Source organism: Trachemys scripta, chromosome 8 (assembly GCF_013100865.1).
Source record: "Trachemys scripta elegans isolate TJP31775 chromosome 8, CAS_Tse_1.0, whole genome shotgun sequence".
NCBI classification, from domain to species: Eukaryota; Metazoa; Chordata; order Testudines; family Emydidae; genus Trachemys; species Trachemys scripta.
Window position 1 is genome coordinate 91,797,442 of NC_048305.1, and position 26,185 is coordinate 91,823,626.

Genomic DNA, 26,185 nt, shown 5'->3' on the forward strand with positions numbered 1-26,185 from the left:
GATTTTGAAAATCAACACACAAACTATGGTAAAGTCAGGTTGTCAGTCTGTATTAAACCAACAAAGCAAATGGATCAAAGGTAAGGCTCCCATTCCCACCTGAACTCTCCTTGCATGGCTCTGAGATCACTAGGTTAAATGCTCCAGTCTGAACAGAGTAGAGATTTTACCTCCTAATCTCCTCGATGCTCTGAGTTTGTAAGTTCAGGGTTTGTTTTCAATGGTGGTTTTGTAACCAGAGGGGAAAATTAGATCTGAGTGTGTTAAACATAACCTGTAGCCTGTGAAGCGCTAACAAACTGTTAACTGGTTCAAGTAAATGTGATATGTTGTGTTTTCATGCACTTTAATATTAAAGTGTACCAAAAGAGTTTGCATACTAACATTGTTATAATTATTGGATAGACTAAACTGCATCTCTCCAATCTGTGCATTCAACAGATGTTTGCTGAAGTAATTGCAGCGCGTCATTTTCAGATTTCACTGTCTGGTCTATCTAAAATATATCCTAAAGACATAATGCTTGCTCCTGCACCCACTGAAGCCACTGGCTTCCTCTTCACTTCCCAGTAGAAATAGGTCCACTGTATACCACAAATAAACAAGATAAAGTCTTTGCTCATAGATGAGATTTTCAAAAGAGTGTATGGGAACTGGGACATTTCGATGGGAACTGAGTGCCTTATTCCTTTGAAAATCGCACTTTATAACTCCATCCTCCAGTTTCATGCTAGGCTCCAGAATGCCTCCGCCTGTGATTAATTTTAAGGTGAAGGTCCTTGATTCACAGAACGCTAGGGAATGAGCAGCAGTTGCACAATCTTCTTCACAGTGATCACCTGTAAGTACCAGAAATCAGAAGCTGTATCAGCACCTAAGTAGAGAGATGGTGGTTTAGCCTCCCCTCTAGCTAGTCATTCTGTCAGTGGCCTCTCTAATGAACCTGCCCTGCCAGCAACAACATGCACAGTGTGATTTTTAAACTCTAGACCATTTTGAACAAGAAACTAAAAACAAAACACCCAATTTCCTTTCCCCCCCTCTCCTTTGCATTACTGTAGCCTAAAAATGACCAAAATGACATAAACCCACTGTCCTCCATCTGCTGTGGAACTTTTGGTTGATGCCAATGGGATGTGTGTGCAGACTGAAGATAGTGAATGGCTCCAAATACGTTTTAAAATCCTGGTTCAGCCTGAGATTTTGTTCAGGCCAAAGGATATTTTTCTACCCTGCACCAGAAGCAATTCTGAAAATAGGAAATAATATTGCATTGGGAACATTGACAAATTGTTGCTCTATAAGGAGCCTGGCAAGCCCCCTTAACTAGTGCGATACTACCGGGAACCTTTAGTGCTAACTTCTCATCATAAAATGCTGCTTTGGAGGTTTATAAGGTGGCCATGGATAAATATATACATAATGCATTCCAAATATATACTAAAGCACCTTTTGTCTGGAAGTATCCAAATTGCTTCAAGGTCTATAGGTCAAATCCTGCGTGTCTAACTCCTGCCAGTGGTTCAACTGAAGTCAACGGAAGGAACAGAAGTTGGATGTGACCATGTAAGTATACGGAAATCACTTCACACGCATAAATCCAGCTCTCTCTGGGCCATATCTCTGAGGGTAACAGAGCACAGTAGCGCCAAACAGCTAATTTTAAGAGATGAATTAAAACAGAGGAAATTAGGTAGGCATAATTTAATTACCCAGTCTGGGTAATTGGAAAATGACTAGATTAAGGAATTACCCAGGGGCCGATGCCCTGTATTTGCAGCAAGTGCACTTGGATATTTAGCAATCATGGTCTCTATCCTGTACCAATGGGAGTTTTGGAAGGGCAACAGAGATCAGGGCCTGGTCTGCGGTTTCCTCTAAAAATGTCCTATGTTGCTATTTCCAAAAAGGTATCAGAAGAGTGCACTAGTTTACAATATTTTGTTTCAGTTGCAGGAGTCCTACAAAGAATTCTGCCTTAAGCAACTAGAAGATGAAGGTTTGATATTACTTTGAGCGCTCTCAAACGAGAACATGGGAGAAAAATAGTGACCTATGGATTATATTAAGAAATATGATGGGGAGGGAGAAGCTTTTTCAACTACAATTTTAAAGGCTTTTAGCGCTTTAATTTAGTGGATGTAACTTATTAACGTGATAGCGCATAAATGCCTGTAAAGAAGACCATGCAGTTGAGTCAGTACTTTATAGAAGCCAGTCGGAGAGACCTTCCTTGGGCAACATTTACACAGGAGCCCTGGTCTATCACCACCAAATGGCCATTTCATAAAGTACTTCCGTAATCATGCACTCCCCCCAAAACATGTATTTTATTACGTAAATAAGGCAGATTTTAAAAAATCACTACCGTTGTAGCGCTCCGTAAACACTAGCCACTACAGTACACAAACCTAACCAGAGATTTCACTAAGACCGGATATTTCCCAAATGATATTCTCCTTTTTCATCATCCGAGGGAAGAGTCATGTGTTCTTATAGCGTTGAAAAGGCAAAGCCTGCCATGAACTAGAGTACAAATATAGACGACATATAAGCTAGATAGTCCGCCCGCCCTCTTCAAATTCGTGGTGAGGGGCTCATAGCTCCGGACTTCGCCCACCTTTTCATTCGCCCCTGGGCCTTTATCACGTTCCCCTTTTGATCCATCACTGGATGAGTCGAGGACCGCAAGGGAGCCCCACTTTTGAACGCCCTGGCTTCGGGCCCTTTGTAGTGTAATTCCCACTCACCCCTACCTCCCCCTACCCAGTTGAAAGCCGCTTTTGCCAGCCGTGATCTTTGCCCCCAGGTAGCTGGTTCTTAGCCAAGTAACCTCTCACCGCGCCGCCGCCAACGTGTGCAGACACTCTCTTCCAATTGACAAAACTCCTTTCAACGACTAGCAACATGCTCACAGAGGGGAAAAGCTGATAAAAAATACATGGCCTGATTAAACTTAGAGGCTGCATGGGGAGGCCAATGACAGGAAGAAAGGACTCCACATCTTACCAAAGGTGCCGTGCAAATTCCACCTCCCCACCACCCTGCCACGGAAGAAACTACGGGATCAAAGTCCATTGGGATTTGGGTAGGGGTTATTCATCTTAAACCTTTAGTTTTACTCTAATGAGTAAAATAAATTTAGTAATCGAATCGGTTCCCTTCAGGCTAAGTGCGTTAGCCAGCCTCTATTTCATTAACACGATTCAAAGGGGCCTCCTCCCACATACAGTACAGGAGTTTGGGAGAAAAGAGAGATCAGGGGACCCTTTCTTTGGAAAGTAGTAATTGGTAGAGTAGTTGGTGGGATTTTTGGACCCGCGTAAAATGCAGATACAGACTCTTCCTCTCGGGCCTCATTAGTGCTTTTCCTCTCTGGGACCCGAGTCTGCGGCCCTAGAGATGGGCAGGCTGGTGGGTGTCGTGAGACTTAGAAGTGAGCTGCCTCGCCTCTGCAGTGTAACCAGACAGAGGGGAGGCTCGCAGGCCCGTACCCCACGGTGGGAAAATGCAAAGTCCGATTTATGGAAGCATCGTAAGACGGGCGCTTTCCTCCGCTTCCCGCTGAGGATGGGAGTCACCTTGGTGAAAGCACAGCACGAGAGGGGAGATTTCCCGTGCAAGGCCTAGCCCTTGTGTGGGTCCCCTGGTTTCAGTGGCAAGGACTAGCCCGGCGGGTGGCTGTTTGAATGACCCTAGCGCTGGGATTCTCGCCTCTGCCGTTATGCCCAGTGACAGATCAATTATTATGTAACTCCGATGCGTGGAGAGCGGATCGAGAGAGGAATACAGCGCTTGGGTCTGCAGCGAGCATTTCCGCTTTAGTGCAAGAACTCAAAAGAGTGTCCGATGATTTTTCTTTCAAAATAAAACCGGCTGTAAAAGTAAGGGCCAGATCTTCAGCTGGTGTCAATCGCAGCGCTATACCGATTTACAGCAACTGAGGAAACAGGGTGTTCATTAGACCGTCGGTGTGTTCCCCATTTCCAACGATGTAAACGATTTCAAATATTATTAGTAGTATTATTAAAGTATTATTGCTTGTATATTCTACTAAACCTCCTCTGTGGTGAAGGAAGAATGTTGCTGCATTTTTAATAAATAACCAAAGTGAAAAAAAAATTGGCTCTGGATAACTACACCAACTGCAGAGCATGGTCATTTTAGGATCTGGTTACTTTTAATACACCCCAGAGGCCAGCATGACATGTCTTAGACTAACAGGCATCTGTCACCAACCGTGTCAAGTTTTGCCATATGTGTCGGAGGGTTTGTGGAAATTGGGGGCGGGGGAGGAACCCCAGCAAATAAGACTTTCGTTGCTTGGTTGAGTTGAGTGGTTTTCCCATTGTGGAAACTTCGCTACTCTGCTGGGATAGTTATGTGCAGGGGTCAGGGAGATGGGGTTCATAGCGGTGTCAGGACTTCCATGAATGTAAAAGTCATAGGAGATTCCCCACGTTTCAAATTGCTTTTTCACTCAGCAATCGAATATTTTGTTTTTGCTGGACATCTTGGATAAAATCTATGGCAATGGGTTAGGAATGTTTCGTCTCTCTTCCTAACGATCTGTTCTACATGGGATTCTTTTAAACCCTGTTTAATAAAGGAATACTATATATTTCTTTGGCATCCAGCTGCATCAGTGCTCAGCAATTTTCTTTCCGTTCAAGCCACACGAACGGACAAATATACAAAGGAAGGGCCCGATCCTGCTGGTATCCGAGTTAATGGTAATGTTCCCGTTGACTTGGGAAGGAGCAGGATCAGAAAGTGTCTTTTGGAAATACAATACATGAAAAAACATAACTGCTGAATTCAGTGATGTGTGGACCTGTCTGTCTCTGTTATTTGTGGATCTTCCCAAAATATTATGGCTATTCACGGGACTATGAAAATAAAGGATCTCCCTTTTCTCCACACCTCACTTCAAAGTCGTCTGTTTCTCATCACCCGCGTTAATCTGTTTACCTCCTCCAGACCTCTATAGAAATCTGACCCATTCCCAAGTTACAATATTGGAGTGTGCCTCTCGCAATCCTTTCCCCGAGGAGTCCCTCTGTATATGCCTGGGGGGCGTGGGGGAAGAAGTCTAGAGAAGCCGCTTTATAGACCGCGGAGGTCAGGAGCTGCTCCAGACATCTGGGAAATTCGTTATATACCTAACGCCCCCTACAGGTTCCACTCCGCTATTACAATTCTGAGTCCCTCTGGGAGCCCCAAAGTGAGATTTCACCTGCGGCCTCTGGGTTCATTTTGCTCCCCAATTCCTTTCTGTTTAAATTAATGATTTCTCTTCCCGTCCTACTTTTAGGTGACGGGCTCTTTGCCCTGCAATATCCTTGTGCCTCTTGCCTGTGCAATAGAGTACAAGACAACAGGACATTTGGCGTTTGCTTTGCAGAGGCGGCAATAGCAGAAGCTAGAATGGCAAATCATAGGTCTGAGTCAGCGGTGTGTGTAGCGGATCATGGGGGCCGAGAGACAAAGACGCTATAATAAACCCTTCGAAAAAAAATCCACGTAATAATTACATAACGTATCCCATCATTACGAGCAAACCAAATGCGATTAAAATGAATCCACTCTTAATTTAATAAAGAACCTAGGAGAACAATTGATCAACTCCGTATCATTTTATAACCTATTAATTTAAATTATTGTAATGTTCCAAGCAGTGAGGAATATACTTGGGCTTCCCTCTGCCATGTTTGTTTTTCGAATTCGATTTGCACATTTTCCTGCTGCGACTAAAACGTTTACACTGTCATGATATTTACGTTTCTCTCTCCAAGAAGTAGCTGATCTCTGGAATCGAAAGAGAACTATTCAGCAGCGTTAGAGAAACGACCTTTCTCCCGATTCCCCCCGCACTACTGCTAGAGTTCTGCTGGGCTGTTATGCAGATCATGGGGGAAAGAAAAGAAAGAGAAATGTCTCCAATCTCCGTGTCAAAAGGAAACTAGTTGGGAAGAAAGTTGCCGGCTATTTTGCCTTCTTCCCACCCCCGGCTGCCTAATAAATAGTACGAAAAGGCCTTCCAGTTTAAAGGCTGCTGCTTGTTCTGAACACACATGCAGGGCCGGGAGGTATTATTGCTATGTAGGGAAATATGAGGGAGTAATTTTATAAGTAACAAAGGATCAGGAATGGAATGAGCCCCCTGTTATCCAATGTCAGTTAGAAGCACGGGATCAGCAGTTTCTTGAGCCTAAAAGTGAATTCAAGAAGAGCCTCCTTTCTCTTTTCCCAGGGGTATCAGCTAAATATAGAAATAACCTCTGCGTGTGTTGCACAAATCATGCACCATTTGCTGTTTGTGTAAAACCGATTAGCTAGACACAACTGTGAAACAACTTGTTACTTTTATAGCCGCAGCACACAAACAAATTTAGATCTGTTTAGTTTTCCTTTTAAAAAGAGATTAGAGGAGTGCCCATGTAGGGACCTGCATGAAGAGCCTCTGATATATAATCTCTTCTTGGTTAAGGTGACTGTTTTTCCTTTCCGTGTCAGATGATTATCAGGTCCTTATTTATAAAGTTCAAACTATCCAGTCACCAGGCAGCTTGTTTTATTTTAGTATATGTATCCCGAGGTATAAATGTTTACTTAGGATGCAATAATATTTAGTGTTTACCAAGAAAACAAATTGTGTATAAGGCAAGGACACATTCTTACAGCAGATCCTATCAGATCCTATACTTGAAATAAGCAACAAAATCAGTGCTGTAGTAATAAGTCGTTAACGTCTTAATATAGCTGATTAATTGAACATGCATTTTATGCACTACATTTTACTAACAAGAGGAGATTCTTGTCTATGTGGAATATGAACACTGACATTTTATTTCCAATACCTGAGGTGAAACTGACAGGTTTTTGAATAGAATAATAAAATATTTTCAATGCACATGAATGAATACTTCTCTTACTGTTTCGCTTCTTTTTTTTTTTCAGGCTGAAAACAAATGTGTTTTTAATTCTATCAGACTTTATAGCGAATTATTTTCGGCATAGCTCATAGTCACTTTAATTTGCCCCAAATATATATAGTATATATTTGCAACTGTTCTCCAAACTTAGTTATTAGGAGTCGATAACATAAAATGATCGCAAATATATTTTAAAATTCTCATATGATAAAGGTTATTTCTTTTTCTTTCAAATATAGGTTCAGCTGTTTAATAATATAATATTTGCCTTATATTAATAATGAAAGATTCATACAACTAGATTGGTTGAGCACACATATTAATTCTACCGCAAAATAAATTAGTAACAATCTTTTGATTGCCATAAGGTTTAATTTAATACTGCATTTTTAAAATTGTAAAGAAATGCACATACAAAGTATATTCAGAATAATGATAGGTATTATGAATTTTGTGCTACTTTAACTGACTGTTTATATACACATAGTCATAGTAGAAAAATAATGCGGTTTGGGGAAATATTATCTCACGTTCTAAAGCGTTAATGCGTCTCAAACATAATCTAATTGCGATAATGTTTTATTTTTATACTGTTGATTTAAAATTAGATTTTGCCATGGCAAACCTTTCTGTATTGCAACTGGATTGCTTTCCTGCTCACTGGGCAATTGCGCTGATAATTTAGACTGAATAAACGGAAGTTATCTGCACTAATCGTCTGTTTTATTATGGCAGGCACTAAACAAATCTGGGATCTTAAATTAGTCAAGATCTATAGAAACAATAACTAACATAACTAGCATGTTATTTAACAACAACTCCTGGAAAGGTTATTTGAATTAAAGGGAAAGTTAGGTATTTACAGAAAAGGTTAGTTAGTTTCAATCATTTAAAATATCTTCTCATTTATACATTATACATCTAAATTGTCACCCGATCAGACTCTCTTTATATATATATTTATAGTATATAATTATCAAATAACACAAGGAACAGCATTTTAAAAATTTATTTACAAAGTTGTGTACAACACGAAGGAATAACATTTAGAATACATATATTCATTCATATATAAACAGACTTCTATAATAGAATGACTGGTTTTTTGTCCTTTTTTCCCCAAAATTTTGTTTGTTTAATATTTAAAATTTCCCCCACTTTTTAATACATTTTTGTTCTTTCAGATAAAACTGTTTGGAGAGTAAGAACCTTCAAAAAAAGTGAAAGTTCAAAGCTCCTAATCCCTCCTGTTAGTTGCCTTTTTAAAAAAATAAAAACCCCAAAAGTAAAGTCAATAATTTTTAATACAAATATGTACAAATGTTGGTTGGATTTTTCTTTTCTTTCCTTTCTTTTTTTTTACCTGTACAGAAAGCATTCCTTATGTGATTGTGCGTGTGTTTGGCTTTTTTTTTTTTTTTTTTTTAGTTTGGGGGGTTGGTTGTTTTTTTTTTTTTTTTTTGCTTGTACACTGCAGTTTTTTAGTTTGATTTTGTTAGCGTCCAGGGGTTTTGTCTCTGATTGATAGGAAGAGAGGTTGGGGTTTCCGCCCCCCTCGAGTCTCTTATTTATAGATAGATGGATATAAAATAATAATAATAAAAAAAGCAAAGAATCAGCACTGAGCCCGGGGCAGTTCTTAATTACTGGGCTGGCCATTTTGCCTGCACGGCTGCCGCGGACGCTGCGGGCTGCAGGAACTGTCCCGAGATAATGTTTGTAGGCACGCTCAGGATGGGGGCAATGGCTGCTGTGGTCCGGGTGAGAGACAGCGGCTGGTGGGCCATGAGGGCGGACTGGACGGTGACCGGGGGCCGGAGGAAAGTCTGTGCGCTGCTCCCTGAGCTGGTGGCCGACACCCCGATGATGTTCTCGATGCTGAACGAGGGCCGGCTGCTGGGCTCCGACTTGATGAGGGAGCTGGCGGCGCTGAGGCTGTTGAGTTGCAGCTGGAGGCTGGGGCTGAGCTGGGAGTTGAAGGCTTTGCGGCTCAGCTCGCTGGAAGGCAGCAGGGGCACGGCCGGGGGCAGCATGGGCCCCACGGGCGGGATGTAGGGGTACTGCAGGGCGGCGGCGGCCGGGTGCGGGTAGGCGCCGGGGTGCAGCCCGTAGGGCCGGCCGTAGGGGCTGGCCAGGCTGTAGGCGCCGAAGCTCTGCATCATGAGCGCCGTCTGCTCGCGCAGGTGCTCCTGCTGGTGGCGCTTGAAGCGCTTCCTGCGGCGGAGGAAGCTGCCGTTGTCGAACATGTCCTCGGACTGGGGGTCCAGCGTCCAGTAGTTGCCCTTGCCCGGGTTGCCCGGCTCGCGGGGGATCTTGACGAAGCAGTCGTTGAGCGAGAGGTTGTGGCGGATGCTGTTCTGCCAGGCCGGGAACTTCTCCCGGTAGTAGGGGAAGCGGTTGCTGATGAACTCGCAGATGCCGCTCAGCGTCAGCTTCTTCTGCGGGCTCTGCAGGATGGCCATGGTGATGAGCGCGATGTAGGAGTAGGGCGGCTTCACCAGGCTGTTCTTGGGCTTGCTCTGCCCCGGCAGGGCCCCGCCGCCGTCCTCCCCCACCCCGCCGCCGCCGCTGCCTGCCCCCTTGCCCCCGTCCGCCGCCCCGCTAGGGGTGGCCTCCGCCGGGCTGCCGCTGCGCTCCCCTCCTGCCCCCGCCTCCTTGGGGAGCAGCAGCTCCTCCGCCTCCTCCAGGTGCAGCCCGGCCGGGCTGCTGGCCTCGCCGTCGCTGTCCTTCTCCAGCCCTTCGTCCCCTTCTCCCACCACGTCGATATCCACATCTTCGGCCGTCAGGACGGTCTGGCCGGACATGTCGCTGGTGCTGCTGCTGCCTGACAGGGTCATCACCGCTCAGGGGAAGGGGGGCACAGGGGAAAGGGAGGGGGCTGGGGGGGGGAAAGAAAAAGTGTGACGGGAGGGGAGGGGAAAGGGGGGAGAAAGAGGTGAGCTGGGCTTGGTGGCTTCTCCAGCTGGCACCTGAGCTCAACCTCCCCCCCCTCCCCAGCTGCTGGGCTTCTTGGTGGCTTCCCCCAACAGGTACCTGGGATCACACCAAAGTCCCCTGTCTGCGGGGCTCGGTGCCTTCTCCACCAGGCATCTGGGATCAGATCAAACTCCTCTTGGAGGTGTTGGGCTTCTTGGGGGCTTCTCCAACAGGGTACCCGGCATCAGGTCAAACTCCTCCGCCGATTCCTTTCTGCTGAGCGTGGCGGCTTCCCCAGCAGTTCAAACTCCTTTACTGGTTCCTATAAGCAGGTATTTGGGATCAAACGTCTCTGCCGGTTCCTGCTTCCCCCAGCAGACATATGGGATCAGATCAAACGCCTCTAGCAGCTGGGCTGGTGGCTTCCCCAGCAAGCAACTGGGATCCGATCAAAACTCCTCTACTGCTCATCTGAGCTGCTGCTGCAGGTTAGATCTCTTTAAACTCAGCCTTTCCACCTCTTCTCTTAAAGGGTGTCTTGCTTCAGTCCTCTCAGTAGCTTCCCCCCACCACCACACACACTTCCTCTCTCTTGTTTCTCTTTCCCCTTTTTGGAGGGAGGGGGAAAGGTATTTCTAGACGCGGAGAGAGAGGGAGGGGGGAAATCAGGGTGTTATAAGAACTCACTTGCCACTTTGAAAGTCCTTTTTTAAAGACTGGCTGATAGATTACTTTCCAGTTAAAGATATACTAGGAGGCGTGGCCACGTGACCGCCTGACGTCAGGCGCCCCACTGTTAAGCCATGCAAAACTCAAGTTGTTTCATGGAATTGTCAACAAAGAGACAACAGTGGCTCTACTTATCATGATCATATACAAGCATCACTTCAGCCCACAGCCTCCCTTCACGCTAGGTAGGGACTCCAAAATAGGACTATATCAGTGTGAAACCATTAGTCTGCCTTTATCTAAGATTACAGGTTAGAAGCATTTCATTTTTATTACATGATGACTGGAGCTTTTTTCAACAATGATAATGCTGGAATTCTATGAACTGGCAAAAGAGCGAGAGAACAACCATTCTGATTTTAGCATTAAAAAAAAAGTTAGTGCTGTTTTTTTATTTAAATGCAAACACCCTGCGAAATGCCAAAGGTCAGGAGTAGAACCTGAACAGTGTAGGCATTGCCAATATGTTTTATGAGCACCATCGCCTCTGACCAAATATACACTAAACGGCTGCATCATCATATTAATGCTTAACAACAACAACTTTTGGCTCTGAAATCACTTTCCGGTGGGGTTTTTTTTCCAACAGCAGCATCAGCTGGAAACCGAAGATCAGAAAATGGCTATTGATTAATCTATTAGATTAGTTGCAGAGAGAAATAAAAAAGACGTAAAATAACAAAGGGAAACTATAAATAAAGAAGCCTTTAGCTGCCTTTTTTTTTTGGCAGAGGTGTTAACGACATAATCATTGCCAGCGTTAGCATATGAAAAAGTAGGAAATGAGGGAGTGTGTGAATGTGAAGACTCTATTCACCAGAGTGCAAGGTAAGCCTTGTCCCAAGGAAAGGGGGCTCCAAAGAGGGGGAGGTAGGGTTACAAATTCTATTTCTTTTGTGCCAAGGGGATCTGTTTAAACTGAGAATAATAACACCTGGGTAGGTCGGAAACGGTTTGCTCAGTGGTTTTCTTTTCTTTCCTTTTTTTTTTTAATCCCTGTGTATTGTTTGAACGATCGTATGTGTTTTGGATTTTAAAAAATATATTTAAGTAGAAAACTGCAAAAGGATAAAACAATTTCCGATGAGCAATTATTGTTCGAAAGGGCACATAAACTCTTCCCTCCGCCCCCTTCCCCCTTTAAAATAAATCAGAGAGATCGGTAATGTCTGTATTAACATATTGGTCTTCCATTAAGATCCCTCCCTGCCTAAAAAGAACATATAACCGTCCACAAAGGGAAATCAATAACCCTCCCCACCTTTCTATTAACAATTAGGGGAGGGGGGACCATGTCAATTGCTTTCCGATGCCTGAAAGGTTTATTCGGTTCAAACAAAAATGTGAGATTCACTTTACCCTACTAAGAGCAGGTGAATATCACAACTATAGAACAGCGCTCGTTTTAGTGGGATAAAAATATTGATGAGTAAAGCTCTGATGAAATATTTTACAGAAGACGTTTGGCAACAGATAGATTGATTTATCCCCTACCCAGTGGGGAGAAGATCTTAATCAAACTTGCTTCAATATATACTCTAGGTATACAGTACAGTATTGCTATTTAAATAATCCGCGCTGGCTACTTGGCGTTAACACTTGCGCTAAATCTGTTGTTTTTATATTGGGAGGAATGGAAAGTAGTCGAGATAAAATGTGAGCATTAATTTTCAGGACAGATCTTCATCCAAATAAATCTGATGGCTGGGTCTGACCTAGCAAAAGTTTAACGAATGGGTTTTTTTTTTTTAAAAAGTGACAACACTTAAAATGCAAAGATAAAAATACCATTATAATGTGTCTAACCAAAAAAGTCAAACTCTCATATGTATTATTTTAAGTTTTGAGAGAGAGGAAAAATATCTTTCCTTTCCTGTGCTGAAATAAGGTTGTTTTAGAGTTAGAATGACTCTCTCTATGCATTATTAAAACAAACAAAGAAACAGACAAACGAAAAACCCTCGCACACAGCCCAGGAAGATTTTAGACAAGAAAGCAAGCCCACAACATTGCACTATCCCAGCTCTCCCTCTCTACACAGAAGCGTCGCTCGGTGCTTTGAAAGCCAATGTTTTTCTCGATGATTTTTCTGTGTGTGTATCTGTGCTTTATTGATTGCCGTCTTGTGTCTTCTTTGCGCTTTCTCCAAATGATCCTAATTTATATTTTGCCATCTGGACAACAAAGCTCTTCCACTGGTGCTTTAAAACCCTGCTGGAGCTTTGGCCGAGCCTTCTCGCAGGGAGCTGAATTTGTCCTGCCATTGACATACAGAGACACAAACAGGATTCTCTGTGCGCGTGTATGTATATTAGACTATCTCTCTCTGAAATCTCCCGGGGGTGGTGGGGGGAGATCAACTCTGAAAACCCACCGTTTCATTTGTTGAGCTTTTCTTCGACACAATAAAAGTCAAATTAATTGATTCATACCATTAATTACGGTGCTTAGCGTGAAAAGAAACGTCTCCCCTCGATTAGAGATCTATTGTGCTAATCTCTTGTTCAATCAGTGTTACCATCTGATAGGGGGCCCATCTCTTTCACAGAAACTTTTCGACTCGAAATGGAGATCTTAGACTCGTGTGCTTCAGGTTTCTCCCCTGACCCTTCATATCCTGCACTTCTCAGTTCCCCTCTTTTTAAAATCGATTTAGATCTGGGGGCAAAGGAAGTGATTTGCAATTTTGACATGCTTTGGGTCAAAGCTGGACCACTGCAAGTCCAGCTCTTAATTCTGCCACGGACGCTTGTGTTTATGGGTCTCTCTCTGTCTTGCCCGGCATTATGGAAAACATTGTTATGATATGGGGGGGGGGGCGCGGTAACATTTGTGTTGCAAGAATTCCCTGCAGAACTGAACGATTAAGAAGTGCAGAACTGGTAGAAGTGGCAAAGCTATAGGAAAGTGTTTAGGAACCTGTGCTCCTGTCCATCTGACAATATTTGGGCGTGAAGTAAATCCTGTTTTAAGACTAATTGCAGTTCGTTATTAAACCCATAAGTCTTCCATCATTAGGCCCGAGTTTAGCCAGGATTGGGGGAAGGGAGAGGAAGAAACCTTTTATAATAATAAGCAAACTTTCCCAGAATGAATCTGGTAGAGAGGGATGGCACGCAGCTACCTAATCTACTAAAATTTAAAGGATTAACATGGACTAAAACCAGGGGATGTACACAGCAAAGCACTAAAATGATTAGGGTAGCGTGCGCGCAAGGGATTGGAAAAAATGGGGGGGGGGTATACAAAGAGATTTAGCAACAGGAGAAAAGAAAACTGCATAGTCCAGATCGATATGGAGTCAAATAGAGACACATCTAGCATCCAGGAAAGCGAAGATTGGACAATTTATGATAGAGAGGGGGAAATTAATTACAACTCAATTTGGTTCTAATAAGGCAAAGCAAAATTTTGGGTGAAGAGCGAGTAAAAAATAAAATCCGGAGGCTGACTTTTGGGGGTGGGGTGGGGAGAAATTGCAATGCTGGGGCAGATCCTTTTCCTGTAATCGTTTTAAAGGAAAGAGGAATCAAAGGTGTCCTCTTTCATCTCCTTAAGCCTATTACTTTCACTAATGAGTTATATAAATCGTTGACCTGACCTGGATTAGACGAGCATTGTGGTTTGTTATAAGTCTGTGGGGGGGGGGGAGGAGGATAGTCCTACTGTCAAAACCGATCTTAAAAAAAAAAATCATGTGGCCAAAATGGGGGTGAGGTTAGTTGCTTAGCTCTCGATGACAGTCTTGTTACTGAAATGAAACTGACCCTGGTTGAGATGTCGGTGCCCCGTGCTCTTGGGCTGATGTTTATTATCCACGTCTGCCTTTATTGTCCCCTTTGCAAGTATTTGTAAATACATTTTCACAGTGTTACTGTAAGTGGGGGGCGGGGTGGAAGAGGTAGTTTACTCTAAGGTGCCACTGAAAGCACGGGCGGGGGGCAGATCTCCACCCCAAAGCAGGGATAAGGATCCCACGTCCAAATTCATTCTCATGGCCGCGGACAGTGGGTAGCTTGTGTCCCCTTCCTTCTCTCTCTATCTTTTTCCACCCCCGGCTTGTAGAAAGATGCTGATTTCCAAACCATTTTATGGATCGGCACCTTTTTAAAAAACACTATTTGCAAAGGATGTTTTAATCGCAACAAATCGCCCATAAAGCCGGGAGACCACCGGGTAAAACAAAATTGGTCATGTTTCCAACGCGGTTGCGGATTTATTTGTATTGGAAATGTATAAACATCCATTTTGTAAAAGGCAACACGTTTAATTAACGATGAGAGAGCAGTTAGGGGCAGAAAGCTAGTAAAATTGTGTGATAAATTTATGGCATTGTTAGCGTGCTTTTAATTATGGCTATTATGTTAATTATTTCACATTAGCATGGAGTTATCAGCAGCATGTCAGATTTAATCAAAACGAGCCTTTCTCTCGAAAATTGTGCTTTTCATCTGCCACGAGGAGAAGGGGGGTCCCGAGCCGGAACTGCCTTTTTTTTTTTTTTTTAAATAAAAAGACTTTCCCATTGAACAAGAGCGGGTTGGACGTGAGCCTGTCTGGTGCACTCGGCAGATTCCTCTAGGCTACTGCAGGCAGAGAGCGCGAGCTTCGGTCTGTTTTTTAGGAATTCAACCATTTTCACCCCCTTCGGAGCAGGCACTTTATCATCCTGGATCATTCTGTCAAACAATATGATGTTGCTCATTTTTATCTGTCCCGGTTTACAAAACCCCCATTCACACCGCTGGCCAGGACAACACGCCCGAGCACAAAAGAATAAAAGAGACAAGCCAGGAATATAGAACGCTGCCGAGATCCAAACCCCCGGGCTTGTAGAGGAGCCTGGGCGAGCTCCCGCTGCCCGGAGCAGGCTGGGGTTGGCCAGCACATCCCATTTGCACAGCATTAATCATCGGCCGCTTCCAGGCACCAACGCTCAGAGGTGCTGGAAGTAGGGGTGCTGCCGCACCCCTTGGCTTGAAGTGGTTTTCGTTATATGCTGGGTTGACAGTTTGGGTCAATGGCTCTCAGCCCCCCCAAATTCTCCCAGCTCCCCTGCCAGCGCTAGCGCCTTTCTAGCTACCTCTAGGTTCAAACCCATCCACTGGTTTAACGGCCCCTCCTACTTCCCCCTGAAGCTGGGCTGCTGTCCCGCGGGACGGGTCTGTGAGCTGTGCCCGCCATCTCTCCCCCACCCGCTGGTCCTCACATAGTTGTAGCAAAAGGGGGCCAGGAAGGGCACGTGTCCCCGGCTCCCCCAAAGATTGCGTTTCAGCACCAGCAATCCAGGTAGCCGCAGGACATCCACTGCAGTTTCTCGAAAGGATGTAGTTGTTTATTGTGGGCCCCACGCTTTCATTTTTTTTTAAAGGTCATGTTTTGAGTTGCAGTATGTCCAATCGGCATGTGTGGGGCCCGTCGGTTCAAAGGGAAAGTCCTGCCTGTCCTCAGAAAACTCTGCCCTGGCTACACACATGGGAAAGGGGGGTTGTATGGAAGTTCGGGTACTCCTCAGGTTGGAGGATGGATGGGGAGTGGAATGATAACACCCCTAGCCGCGCAACAGATGATCTGCCCTCCTGTAAGGGATCGGACTGAAAAACAGTGAAGACAAGCACCCAACCGGGCGGCCACACTGTATATAAATCTGGCTAACAGCGAGGTGCCTTTTATAAGGGGGTGGGGCGGGAAGGGGAGCAGGGGAAACCTGGACAGACACCAGTGCCTCCCCTGGCCTCTCAGAAGACAGTCCTGGACCATCCACTCATCTATCAGTGGTTGCCCTTACCGGGCATTTACAGAGAAAACAAAGCCCCCGCGCAGTGCCAAGGGGTTGTCACTTTCAGAGGCTCCGGATTTCCCAGCCCCAGTAAAGCTCAGTTTTGTCAGCGGAGTCCAAGCTGGATGGCACAAGATCCCCTCCGCCTGGTGCCTCCTGATCTACTCTCTGACAGATCATCTTGGGGTGGGCACACACTCGAGTGCCCGGCCCTGCCCGACAGGAGGGTGTGTTTATCTGTTCTTCGCAGGGTCAGCAGGGGCCGCTTATTTATTAAACTTGTGCGGAGATACTTTCAGCCCCCACCCCCCTTTTCTTCACCATAGGAGGAGGATGCGGAGAAGGCAGCTGCTAATTTATTTTTAGAGCAATTCCATTCCTCTGTTTAAATTTAGATCGATTCATTATTTAGGCTAAATTCACTTTTAGTGAACTCCAAGTTCGAACCCGATAGGAATCCGATAAACCTCCCCCTCCCCAGGAGCGCTCCGATACACTGGGGCACACGCTAATCGCCCTCTTACGAGGTGACAAGTTACTCCCAGCAGAATTTGGAAGTTAATGGGAAAGCATCTCCCCACCCGTAGTGGTCAATGCTCCCAGAGCATCAGTCAGCAGCCCTATTGTTTTAATTGCAAGAAAATCGCTGCTACAGTAACTCTGGTGAGATCCTCGCCTGTTTTCGAGCAGATCACAGGTGTACGGAATGAAGCTGGAAGAGGTATCGGATCCTCTCTCTTGCCTCCCTGGCAGTAACTTTGGAAACTCCCCTTTGCTCCGTGTTGCTTTAACCATCGGTTAAACGGTTGGGAAATGCAGGATCGGGCCTCTGTCCTAGAAACATTTATCATCCCTCTGCAATCATTCAAGCAGAGATTTAAAGGTGGATTTGCAAATCTCACTGTAGACACTCGCTTAAAGATCGCATCAGGTGGATAAAACGAGATTAGCGGCGGCACATATCACATAGGGCTATTTATATACTTTTAATGTTACATTTCCCAGTGACATCTATCCTCAGAACTTCCCGTAGGATTCTGAAGAATATTATACACTCAAGATTAACATTGACTTGATGGGTCTGACTCACGAAACTCCACCTGAAATATATAACCAGACACACATTCGTATTTAAGCCATTATTTAATATGCTTCAGCTAAGGAAAAATATATATTTCTCTCTCTCTCAAAAAAAATCAAAATGGGTATCCTATCGAAAATGCAGCCAGTTTAAATAAAATCTGGATATTTACTAATGCTATTGTGAAAGTACAGTTGTGCATTTTTTTCAAAGTATTTTATTTTACAATTCCTCTTTGCTCTGGATCTAAATGTGCAAAAATGCCTCCCATATACAAGCTTGGGAATACCATTTAAACAAGTATATTTATATCTCATACAAATTTCATTCTTATGTATGCAGGTTATATTGTGAACGGCATATACAGTACAGCATGAGTATATCATATATAGACACACACACACACTGTACATGACCGTCCGTGTTGTAAGGACCTGCCAAGGTCGCTATTCCTAATGCCAGGCAAAAGCTTCTGATGAGGTATTTCTCCTAAAACACTCCACTAAAGTGGGAGAGAAAAGGGCTGCCAAAGGGAAATCCGTTATTCCTAATATCTCAGCTACCGAACTGGAGAACCGAACTGGCGTCCTCAGAAGTTTTGATAGGCTTAAAATTCTTGACTAAAATAACCAGCGAATCTTGTTCATCCAAGGAAACGCCTAGTGCTGAGTTTTGCTTTCAGACCCCGCTTAGGATGAGCCTGGTGTCAACCATAATCGCGAGATGAATTTCCGGGCAGGTTTGCCTTTTACTAATCCACAACTTCAGCTGTTCTCGGCCAAAACGCAGGGAGCTCTCAGTGATCAAACTGACGCTTGGACGGCGACTTGGAAAACTCCCCTGATCTTGAGACAATAAAGGGGATTCTCTCCCTTTAAACGGCTCCTAAGACTGAGGGTGCCAAGTCCCTTTGAGAGAAGCTACAGGACACTGTGGGAAAGTTTAGATACACGGAGTCAAATTCATCCCTGATACAACTGTGCTGCCTTTCAACAGGGCTCAGTTTGTCCCATTGGATCGAATCAGGTGGGATAGACTCAAGGGGATGACTAAGCGAGTGGTGTAACAGGGGAGCCTGTCTCGCGTGTATTTGATTCTTTACGAAGTGACACGCGATCCAAGAAGGAAGTCTCAGCAGAATCAAGGACACCGTCCTTAAGGGGAGGTGTTTACTCGGATCTGATCTGCTGTAAACAGAAACCTCCTACCAGCTTCATGGTGCTGGGGCAGATCGGCTGGGTGAGTGTCCCACTGGCCTTTATATGACGTAAGCCTCTTTCCCTCTCGGACACAGGAGGGAAGACTCTAAAGACCAGCTGATGTCAGTGAATACTCTCCTGGGAAGCAGCGCCCTACTAATACATTTCTCCTGGAAGGAAGGGAACTGCTGCCCCCTCTCCCAGGACCAGTCTCTGAAACCACCTTCTGTTTTATGATGCTGATCGAGTAAAAACAAGTTCTCTCCTTGAAAAACAAACAAACCTGTGAGTCCAGAGGCAAACACATAAGGCAAACCATCTTATTGTTCTTTAGCACAAGGGACACCTTTTAGTGTTGCTTTGACAAACTCATGACTCAATACACCATATAAAGCACTGTCCCCTAGAAACCTAGTCCATTTCTAAAAAGTGCTTACAAGTAGTTTCTGGTACTTAGGACTGCCTCTGATTCCATCCTGGGCAATTTTTGTGGATTTGTAGTCACCTTTTCATGCTTCAATTTTTAATTTCCCTTGTTAGCCTGTGAAAGGTCTACACACACCAAAAGAGAAACTGACTAACTAAGCAGCCAAGCCTGCAAAACTACAGATTACTTTATGAATAGTCTTACTGAAGTCAATAGTGCTACTCCCCTGCATAGTTACTCCCTGGCCTAATTGATTGCAAGATCAGGGCCTAACCGCCTATCAAAGTGCTGTCACATGCACAAAATCAGCACACTGGAAACACATATAATCTCCAATTTCTTTAAATTACTGTGATTTTTATTATAACAATAATGGGTAAAACATTTTCAGACAGTAGTTTGATTTATTTTAAAGTGTCCCTTTAATAATGTGTTGATGCTGCATGATTCTACATGGTTAGACACTGAACCAGTGTGTTTTATTCTCCTCCTTGGGGATCGTCTCCATGCATGATTTAAAGGGAATATAAACACCAAGTCTAGAATGGGTAATTTATGTAAAACTGACAGACAAATAAATAAAATGTTATATAAATATATTAATTTAATAACCCTCCCAAAATATTAATTTGACTTCAACTATCTATTTGCTCAGGCTCTTTATACTAGTTCCCCTTTTGTGGTCACTGCCTATGGATGTTCATACAACTGAATTATACTAGCAAGAAGGACTACTTGTGAAAAGCTAATTTTAAATCTACATGCCCCAGTCTAATGAATAGTAAATGAGCACTTCACTAGTATTTATACTGGAAACCTGCTCATCCAATTAGGGAACAGGAATACTATGTGATCAATTACAACTAAGAACACAGCTCAGATGTTCTATATAAAGTATCAACTAGCAATTAATAGAGTCAAATTCATGAAAAATACCATCAAGTAATGTTTGTGGATGGACAGAGAGGCAAAGTTCATCAAATCAATTATTTGTTACAAATTATCTGCTCAGCTCTAATCAAACCCACCCACCTGTTTCACCCCTAAAGAAATCACCCATCTAATTGGTGCCATGTGGCTATTTCCCTTTTTCTATTTGAACTGAAATCTTATGGTGCTTGTGGTGTTACAAAGGGTAAGAAAAGATCCTACAGGGATTTCTCAACCCTCCTCAGTGGAATCCTCTCTTTAGGAAAGCCAGTGCTTCTTTTCCCACAGAAGTGTCTTCTTAGATGCTTTGTCTTTGAAGAAAAATGCATAGTTAGTTTAGACAATTTGGACCTGGTGGCAAGTGAAAATCCCATTCACTCCAACATGGAGTGGCTAAGAGAGCAGGTACATTTTGTTTGCCTTGAAAAGACATGCACATGTGGCAGACATTCAGACCCAAACATGGACAAGTTACTACACACATGCTGTGAATTTATTCCACAGATTTTCATAAGCATTTTGGCTAGCAAGCACCCTATATGATAAGTTAATATGCAACAGATCACAGCAGATACAAAAGTGTCTTATGTAAACAGTGACTTAAAAGTAAATCTCTCAAGTGCTCTCTCTGCAGTTGCTAGATATCCTAGTCATCCTCTAACAGCTGCTCCAAAATGGATGTGCATTTTCTCATTTTTATATTTTATATAAAAGCAGACTGGAATATCAATAGCAAATGGAAACAGCTCCTCTTCTAAACAGACTTTATCCAATGTCTATTATAGCAGGAAGCCTCTATATGGTAAGGCATAACTAATCAAATACATAGGAACAAATCATAGAGTTCAATCCTGTAGTCTTCACAAAAGCCAGATCATCCTCTTCATCTTTTTTGCTCACAAAGGAAATGAAAGGATTGGGAAAGGGGCGTTTTTGCTCCATATTGTATCAGGGGTTGGGGTAGGGAGTTGAGCCAATGTGATATGTCCACTGCCCCAGCACTCAAAGGAAGCCCCTATGTGTGTCCTCCCTCATTGGAGGATTTTGGGGTTGGGAGAAGAGGTGTATGACTGGGTAAGGAAGAGTTGGTGCCAGTGGAGAGGCACATTCACTTAATCATTCCCCTTCTAAGCTCTGGGATTTCTCCATGTGCTGAAGGGATGCGGGTGGTTGAATGGGCTCTAGAGGAGAAGGGAGGAAAGGAACAGAAATCCCTTTCGATAGACCTTAAACTACTGAAGAGGAGGAACCCCATGTAGTGTAATCCTCCTCTATCTGACATAAGAACGGCCATACTGAGTCAGACCAAAGGTCCATCTAGCCTAGTACCCGGTCTTCCGCAGTGGCCAATGCCAGTGCTTCAGAGGGAATGAAGAGAACTGGTAAACATCAAGTTATCCATCCCCTATTGCCCATTCTCAGCTTCTGGCAAACAGAGGTTAGGGGCACTATCCCTGCCCATCTTGGGTAATAGCCATTGATGGACCTATCCTCCATTACTGTGCGTTATCTGTGTAAATGTAAACCATAAGGCCCTGTAGGAATACCACCAGATTGTGGCTCAAGTTGTTGATGGACTGAGTGAGTGTGGCTGGGGATAGTGGCTCTATGAGGTACTGTACCTTGGCAACCCCCCAGGAAAATTTCCATTAAAGCTAACACCAGATCAAGTCCTCACCTTCTTCATGAAAAAAGGAGGTGAGGTACAGGGGTGGGAGAGGAAGCGATGGTGGCTTGTCTCCTCAGGGAACCAGACTGTCAAAGCAGAGTAAGGTCATGAGAAGGCCAGAGGCACTGGCCCCTCCATCCAGAGGACACCCCAGCCTTTTGCAAATGGCTGGGATTTCTCTATGGAAGCTGGGATATCTATGCAGCCAGAATAAAAACACTGACTCCTCTAGGGATCTACCTAACCTTCTACCCAGCAGGATGAAGCTACAAAAACTCATTGACTGTCAATTCATAGATATTGCTCTGTAATTTCTCCCCTCCCATGGGCTTTTTCATGGCAGACCATGATCTGGCTCAGGGCTTTTTTAAAATCAGTAGTCAGGGCCAGAGCCTGAAATCCTGACACAGGCAAAACCTCCAGTGAAGTCAGCTCTACTCTTTCTACTCTTGTTTTCCTGGGCCCAAAACAGACTTTGTTTGTCTTTCAGGATACGGTTTTGTAGGCTGTTATTCTGCCATGTGGATAATATCCTTGATTCCCTTTATTAAATAGAGAAAGTCAAGTGTTGAAATGTTACTACAGTAAATAGAATTACTCTGACAATATTGTTCCCCCTCACAATGAATATTATTAATTCCTAATTTGGGACATTTTCCCCTGTGCAGGCCAACACAAGGTCTGTGAATCACCAAAGTCCTCAAAATAGGACCTCGGTGGGACTTAAGTGGCTCATATGCCTTTTTATGCCTTTTTATGGGCCCCCTGAATTTCACTCAATATGCATAGGGCAGGTTAAGCTCCATATTAGATATTTATCTAATCAGGTCCATAATCTCTATTTTTAAAACACCCCAGCCACTTATTTCTGTGGTAAACAAGGTAGCTGTCTATCTGGAGAGTTTTCAAAATGTTTTTTATGGGAACTTTTTTTTCCTGTAGAAACAAAGACAATTCAAACAGCAAAAGCTTTAGGGTTCTGATTTAATAGCACAAAACAGAATTGCTGAAAATCCATTCTGATACTCCATGCTTATGCACTGCATGGCAGGCTTCTGTCTAAACTGTTTTTTTCAACTGGAAATTGGGTTTTTCATAGACACACAGGATTAGTAATTTGACAAAACAATTTTTTGTGTGAAAAGTATCTACTTTCTATAGAATTTCTGTCAAAAAACTGAAAAACTCAAAAACAAAACCTTTTTTTTAAGCCAATTTTTTTTTGATGAAAAGTCAAAATTTTCAGCAGAACCTCTTCAGTCAGCATTTTCCAACCAGCTCTAATGCAAAGAGCCTGAACAATATATACGATATGCGACATAATAATCCCTTCTATATGCCGTGTGCTACAGAAGCTGGGCACAACAGAACAAGTTGGGGGAAGGCACAGATTATTTGCCTTAGTTACACATTTCCTTGCTTTTGTGAGTTTAAATAAGACTGTGTGTGTTATGCTACACCCAACTCTGTTAAAGTCTCTTAATGCCTTCCCATGAATCATTTGAAGTATTATTTATTTCAAATTTCAGAGTAGCAGCCGTGTTAGTCTGTATCCGCAAAAAGAACAGGAGTACTTATTTCAAAAGCGCCTTTGAAAAAAATCAAGAGGTTTGCCACAACATGACTGATGTAAAGACCTCAATGAGAGTTTTTGTAACTCATGTGGGTAGGGCACGTTTCATCTCTGCAAATAATGCCTGGGAAGGTGGGTAGCAAGTTTATTTTGGTTTGTCAAAAATGATTAAGGGATGACATTTCAAATCAGGCCATCTGTTACCCTACATCCCGTTATGGCACTTGATAGCACTGGGGCTGGAGCCAGAACTGCCATTCAACCTAAGATGCAGTCTCAGTCCAAGAGGATGTAACTTCTACCCCAAGATCCTGCAAGTGTGGAATGCTCTGCTGTTTTAGTATAGGCCTAAACACTACTCTGGTGTCCTGCTGAGTGAGTCTAAAGGTGTTCATTGCGTGTTGTTTCCATTTAAATGTATCATGGTTTGTGGGGTTGTTTATTTACTGCTCTTTACCAGGTCTGGTTCTATGGTTTGGGTAGGTCTGCCTTTATTAAACGTTTGACTTGTAATTGCATTTTCTTTTTGTGTGTGTTGCAAGGCCTTAAATGGATGGAGACCTTAGAAAGTATTATTATTTAGTATTGTAGCATCTAGTAGCCCTAGTCAGTGCCAGGATCCCATTGTGTTAGGTGCTGTATAAACACAGAACAACAAGACACTCCTGCTGTCCCCAAAACCTTACAATCTAAGGACAAGAGACCACAGATTGATACAACCAGATGGGGAAGGAAACAATGAGACAACACTGGTCCGTGTGTATAACAGTAATGAATTATGATTATTGACTTTATTTATTAGAGGCACATATAGCCTATATAAAAGAGACATGCACCTCTGGGATTCTGTTTGAATATAAACCCCTACGAGTTGCAATCCCCTAGCAGCAAATCCTTCCAGCTATTGAGAGCTACAAAATCAACAGAACCAGTGTAGGGATGGGCAACATGCAGTGAGGCTGCACAGGGACAGAGAGCTGAAGGAAGGCAGCATGCTGTGGAGTTCAGTCCTTCAGCAATCTCTTTAATGGGCTGGGGAGAGGGATTTAGGGTGTGGTCAGTGGGTTCATGCCTGTGCAGATCCACCAGCAGGAACACTTGGGAAGGGGGCAACATGGTGGTCCATGAATGCTATTGAAGATCTATGGTACAATGTTGGTTGTTCGGCAGTTTCCCTCATGCTGTGGGGAGGATTTTGTCCTGTGCAGTTCCTACATAGTCCTGAGGTGCACAGCCCAATTGATCAGGAGGTTCACAAATGCTTTCTATAATATTCACCAATATAAGAAACTAGATAGCTAGAGATCAGGCTTTTTCCTTTAAATGAAATTGACACTATTTTTTGTTTTGATTTCATGCTCTTATTTTTGTCCAGCTAGGAAGGGTTTCCAAGAGGAACTCCAGCTGATGAAGCACTGATGCAAGAAAAGAACATTGTATCAAGCATGTCAGGCAGTATTTACAGTCTTTAAGTAGACCATATTTAGGATATCTTGTTAAAATATTGCATGATGGAGGATTTCAACAGACATGTTTAAATGGATTCTAAGAAGCTGGACAGAAAGAAAATATGCCTGTGGAGCTGTAAAACATGTATCTGCCCAGAAGAGAAGAGAAAAAAAAAGCCCTGAATGATACATCGTGTGGGAAGATATCTGCCCAAATGTCTTAATTGCTTTGTAAACTCATCTAAATAAATAAAATTTAGAGGGGCTGTCACAGCCAATACGGTGCGGTCCCTAGAATATCGTTTTAGGCTAAAAGGAGCAACTTCCTGCACAGCTTATTCAGAAAAAACTCCTAACAGTACTTTCAGCCTAAAGTTATGTTCACTTGTGACTCGGGGTCCTGCGGTGTGAACTTTGTCAAAGGGCTGGTTGTAGCATCCGTACAGAGCAGTCACAACCTACCCTCTGCTGGGTGGCCAGCAGGGGTCTGTGCAGCCCCCAGAGCAGGTAGCTCTGATTGGGAAGGTGCTGGTTCAGTGCATGTCTACAGTTGCCTCTGTTGATGGGGGAGCCCTCGGTGGATTTGAAAGCTGCTCCCATCCTGAAGCAGAGCAGGTTGCAGTACCACTGCCTGCAGGGGCGGCTCCAGGCACCAGCGCAGCAAGCGCGTGCCTGGGGCGGCAAGCTGCGGGGGCCGGCCTGCCGGTCGCTGTAAGGGTAGCAGTCTGGCTGCGTTTGGCGGCATGCCTGCGGGAGGGCCGCCGGTCCTGCGGCTTCGGCGGCAATTCGGCGGCAGGGACGCTGAAAGTGCGGCACCAGCAGACCTCCCGCAGGCATGCCGCCGAATCTGCGTGACCAGCGGACCACCCGCAAGCGTGCCACCAAAAGCCGCCTGACAGCCATGCTTGGGGGGCAAAAAACTTAGAGCCGCCCCTGACTGCCTGTAATCCTTTGGGGTGAATCCCACCTCTTGGGGTGCAGGGTGTCAGGCGAGTATGTAGAGATGGAAAATACCTATTAGGTTATCTAGTCCATCCCCCACTGCTAGTGCAGGATTCTTCCCTTCCCAGCATTTTCTAGTGTGTTGTTTAATCTCGTTTTAAGAATTCCAATTTACAGGGCTTCCACCACTTCCCTGGGATAAATATTCTACAGCCTAATAGGTGATTGTCCTGATAGTCAGCCTTCAGAGCCCATTTATTAATTACATCCCATTACTGCTTGTCTCACCCCTTAGTGTGGCTGCAGTTAGAGTAAGAATAATACATTCATGCTTACGTGGCCCTTTCCTGCCAATAATCTCAAAACATTTTACAAATATTAGTGAATTTAGCCTCATAGTAGCCCTGGGGGGAAGTTCTATTGTTCCCATTTTTTCAGGGGAAGAAATGGAGGCACCGAGAGGTTGAATGACTTGCCCCAGATCACACAGGAAGTCTGTGGCAGAATTGGGAGTAGAACTCAGCTCCCCGATGCGCTGGTCTGTGTTGTAGCCACAA

At 44.0% G+C, this 26,185-nt stretch overlaps 1 protein-coding gene and 1 long non-coding RNA gene across 2 annotated transcripts; one reads left to right on the forward strand and one right to left on the reverse strand.

The window, feature by feature from the left end:
- Positions 1-8,341: 8,341 nt before the first annotated feature.
- On the reverse strand, positions 8,342-10,556 carry FOXD3 (forkhead box D3). Its single transcript, XM_034780448.1, has one exon. The coding sequence runs from the start codon at positions 9,770-9,772 to the stop codon at positions 8,579-8,581; it is 1,194 nt and encodes a 397-aa protein (XP_034636339.1). The 5' UTR covers positions 9,773-10,556; the 3' UTR covers positions 8,342-8,578.
- Positions 10,557-10,705: 149 nt separating this feature from the next.
- LOC117882234 lies at positions 10,706-24,964 on the forward strand. Its single transcript, XR_004646962.1, has 2 exons — positions 10,706-11,408; positions 24,614-24,964. It is a non-coding gene; the product is annotated as an uncharacterized LOC117882234 (long non-coding RNA).
- Positions 24,965-26,185: the final 1,221 nt, after the last annotated feature.